This window comes from Neomonachus schauinslandi, chromosome 9 (genome assembly GCF_002201575.2).
Source record: "Neomonachus schauinslandi chromosome 9, ASM220157v2, whole genome shotgun sequence".
Classification (NCBI taxonomy): Eukaryota; Metazoa; Chordata; class Mammalia; order Carnivora; family Phocidae; genus Neomonachus; species Neomonachus schauinslandi.
In genome coordinates this window covers 139,458,418-139,461,905 of record NC_058411.1, presented here as the reverse complement: position 1 = coordinate 139,461,905, position 3,488 = coordinate 139,458,418, and the positions used below count along the sequence as shown (strand labels likewise).

Here is a 3,488-nt window from a genome sequence, read left to right as displayed (position 1 = left end):
GGGTTCAGTGCACCCTTTAAATCTGAGGGTGTGTGTCTCTCAAACCCTGAGGGACTCCCGGGCTTTCTTTGGATAGTGCCTCTCCCACTTATTCTGGATCTCCTAATTTAGACATATTTTGAAGCATTTCATTCAACCTTCTGTATTTTAATTTTGCTTTAATTTAAAACCTCTGTGCTGCTGGGCTGTAACTTCAAGTCTTCCTGTTTACCACTTCTCTCTTACGTCCGGCCTTCTGTTAAATCTCTGCAGGAGTTTTCTGTTTGTTTCAATGACTATATTCTTCATATCTAGAATGTCTATTAGATTCTTTCTCAAATCTATCTATTTTTAAAACTACCTTGGTTTACCTTATGGTTTCTGTTGCTGCTTTTCTCTCTTGAAACATGTTAGGCATACTCTTCTTAAAGTCTCTTTTGGATTATTGTGGTGGTCTGGGCGGTGCAGATTCTAGATATCGCATGCACTGCTCTCTCTACTTCATGATGGTTGAGTTGCTCATGGAAGTCATTTCCTTTTCTTTCCTGGCACGGAGAGGAGAGGAGAGGAGAGGGCTTTCTCCCACCTCAGTCTACAATGACCAAGCTAGGTCAAATGTCTTCACACAGGAAGAGGGGTCTTTGTTTCCTTAGAAAAAGGGACTCCTGAGGAGCCAGCCCTGACAGCTTTAAATGGGTACCAAGCAGTGAGAAGTTTTCAACATATTCATCTGTCTTTTTGTGACCTTGAAAAAGTCATTTAACTGTTAATCTTCTCTGTAATATAAAGGTATCTTATTTTAAGTATTATAAGACTCCAATGAAAAGGTGACACATGATTTCTTAAAAACAAATAGTTTAATTTCATTTTTATCTGGGGAAAAATACAACTTTAAAATGAAATGACAAGCACTTTGACATGTTATCATGTGTCATTTTTTACGGTACTACACTTATTCAAAACATGAAGATACAGAACTTTATAAATTTCTGGAATCAAAGATTCCCACCTCAGATGAAAACAGATTGGTTATAAAATGTCAGCTCACTAAATAGTCCATTTTTGTTCTTTCATAGGGAGTATCTTGTAGAAACACTATAAAATAAGGCAGATTTTTGGGAATTCAATTATTTTAGGAAAAAGGTGTTAGGTCTGAGTTTTGTTGACTTTGGGGAGTCACTGGCAAAGCCCATCAGATGACCAGAGTTTCAGAACTCTGCTTCCTGTACGGAGGAGGTGCTCTCCTGGAGGGCTTTACACTCAGAGCCTCCCAAAGACCGCTTTTCCCAACTAGCATCAATCAGAAAAGTCTAACATACACAAATATTTCTGTAGTGCAGTAAAAATGTGTCATTTTATAGTTTTAATTTGCATTATGAAAATAAGTCTGTACACCAAGTAATACATATTTAATGAATATGAATTATGTAAATTTGGTCATGGCATTTAAAGTTGGCTTTGGCTTTGAAGTATTTCAAAATTCATAGAAAATATTGAACTTCTAATAAAATAAATAAAACATTTTAATAATTGATATTAATCAACTTCAAAATTTCTTTGTATTTAATAATCAACTTCAAAATTTTTGTATTTTTCATTTGCTACTCAGTTTCAAAAGAGAAGTCACTTTCAGTAGTGTTCCAAAGTGAGTGATTGCACCTTCTATGATGTGAAAAAGTTCCTAAAACTCCGATTGCCATGAGCTGTTTCTAAGTGCTGGACACAGTTGAGAGAAATTGTTTGCAACAAGACATTCTCTGTCACTGGGAGGAAATCCATCAGTGTCCTTTGGAGGGTCCCTCTGAGCTCATGATAAGGAAAGTTAGTGCAAACTGGTTCTCCTGTGACTTTCCTAAAGAGCCCCTGCTGCACGCCCAATATGGCGGACTGGGTCGCACTTTGCGGCAATGGCATCGGATGGTGGCTGCAGAAGGTCATCGATGCCCCGTGTGCTTTCACAGGCTCTGCAGACCTGGGCACTGTTCTGCCTAATACTGAAAGGATCCAGGAACTCTGGCTGCCCTCAGGAATTCCAAATGAGTGGAGGGACAAAGCTTCGGGGCCCAGGCGGTGTGACGCACTATTCCGGGGGCGGTCGGAGGCTCCGCAGCTTCATTTCATCCAGTCCTTTCCAGTATTTAAAGTTGTTGTCAAGATGCTGCATTAACTCAGGCAGGTCTACAAAGGCTGGACAAAAAGGACAGGAATGTGATCTCCTTCCCAGTCTCAGATGAGAAGCCCGGGCTGCCTAAGGAGAGGGTATTTTGAGGAAGGATCCGTGGCGGCAAACATCTGCGTCCTGCCACACAAACGCACCCACCATGCAGGTGCAGTGAGCCCAGGCTCACGGGAGCTGGCAACGCCGGCAGGTGCCAGAGGGGAGTGAATCTGCTTGAGCATGTCATCAGCTCCTGGGGGAAGGGGCTGTTGGGAAGGCAGTGAGCCCCCCACCGATGGCTCTGACCGGCTCTCCGGCCCCCGCCCCCCAGCTTCTGACTCCACACGGGCTTCACTTACACCACGTCCTCGCGGGCAGGGTGTGGGGGGAAAAGCCAGGAGCCAGGAAGCACGCAGGGCCGGGGTGGCTGAAGCCGTGAGCGGGGGAGGGGGCAGGAAGGGCACCCAGGCTTCGGGGGTCCTCGAGGAAGGCAGAGTTCTCCTCTTTAGTCCTCCTTGAGAGTCGAAGCCCCCAAACCCATTCTAGAGCCAGCTACACTATTAACATGCGGCTGCCCCTTTCATTCTGGCAGAGGCCTTACCATCCCAGGCATCGAACATGTCTGTGATGAAGTAGTCAATGAAGGAGATTTGGGATTTGGGGATGCTGCAGGTGTTTCTGTCAAAAACTGGCATCACCACAGGTAAGTCCTGCCGCTTCTCCTCATCAGTCTGTAAAGCAGAAAATGCCCGAATTAGGAGACTCCAGTATCTGGCTCTGCTCACCCGGGAGCTCGTGGGGAGCAGTGACCACCGCTCGAGCCAAAGACCCGGCTCTGGCCCAGACAGCAAGTGTGCCCGGAGTGGGGCGGCTCCGTGCCAGGGGGGCCTGATGACCCCCTGCCCAGCTCTCCTTTCCGACACCTGGAAGCTACTTGCCGAAGCTTGTGATCCCAAGCGGCCTGTGTAGCCCGCGAACACGCTCGGCTGCTCGTCACACCCCGGCCCCCCCACCCTGCAAGCGTTTCCAGCGCCAGGCCTGCAACGGTGGGAAAGAAAGCGCCGCTTCACAAAGAAGGATCGAGGGGCTGCTTCTCACTTCAAGTCACTTACCTTATTTGAAAAAGTTCTAAACACGCTTGAGATCCTTGAGGTGGGGGGGGGGGGGGGGAGCTCTGAGACGAGCAGTTTTTATGTCCTTTAGTCAGACTCTTCCAGACTGTCTTTAGGACTCCAGAGAGCTTTGCAAAAAAACGAAAATAAACCTGCCTTTTCTCCCAGGATCTTAATTTTATCTTAAAGAGATAAGGGAGCTCCTTTTTTTTTTTTTTTTTTAAAAATTTTTTTTTTTT

At 45.8% G+C, this 3,488-nt stretch overlaps 1 protein-coding gene across 2 annotated transcripts in view; it reads right to left on the bottom strand.

Annotated features, from left to right (window-relative positions):
• Positions 1 to 817: 817 nt before the first annotated feature.
• PDE8A (phosphodiesterase 8A) overlaps positions 818 to 3,488 on the bottom strand; it is a 169,603-nt gene continuing 166,932 nt past the window's right edge. For both annotated transcript variants that reach the window (XM_021680680.1, XM_044918176.1), the window contains 2 exons: positions 2,739 to 2,868; positions 818 to 2,166 (listed from right to left, as the gene is read on the bottom strand). In XM_021680680.1, the coding sequence (XP_021536355.1) occupies positions 2,060 to 2,166; positions 2,739 to 2,868 (237 nt within the window). In that variant the 3' untranslated portion in view covers positions 818 to 2,059. The remainder of the gene's footprint in view (positions 2,167 to 2,738; positions 2,869 to 3,488) is intronic.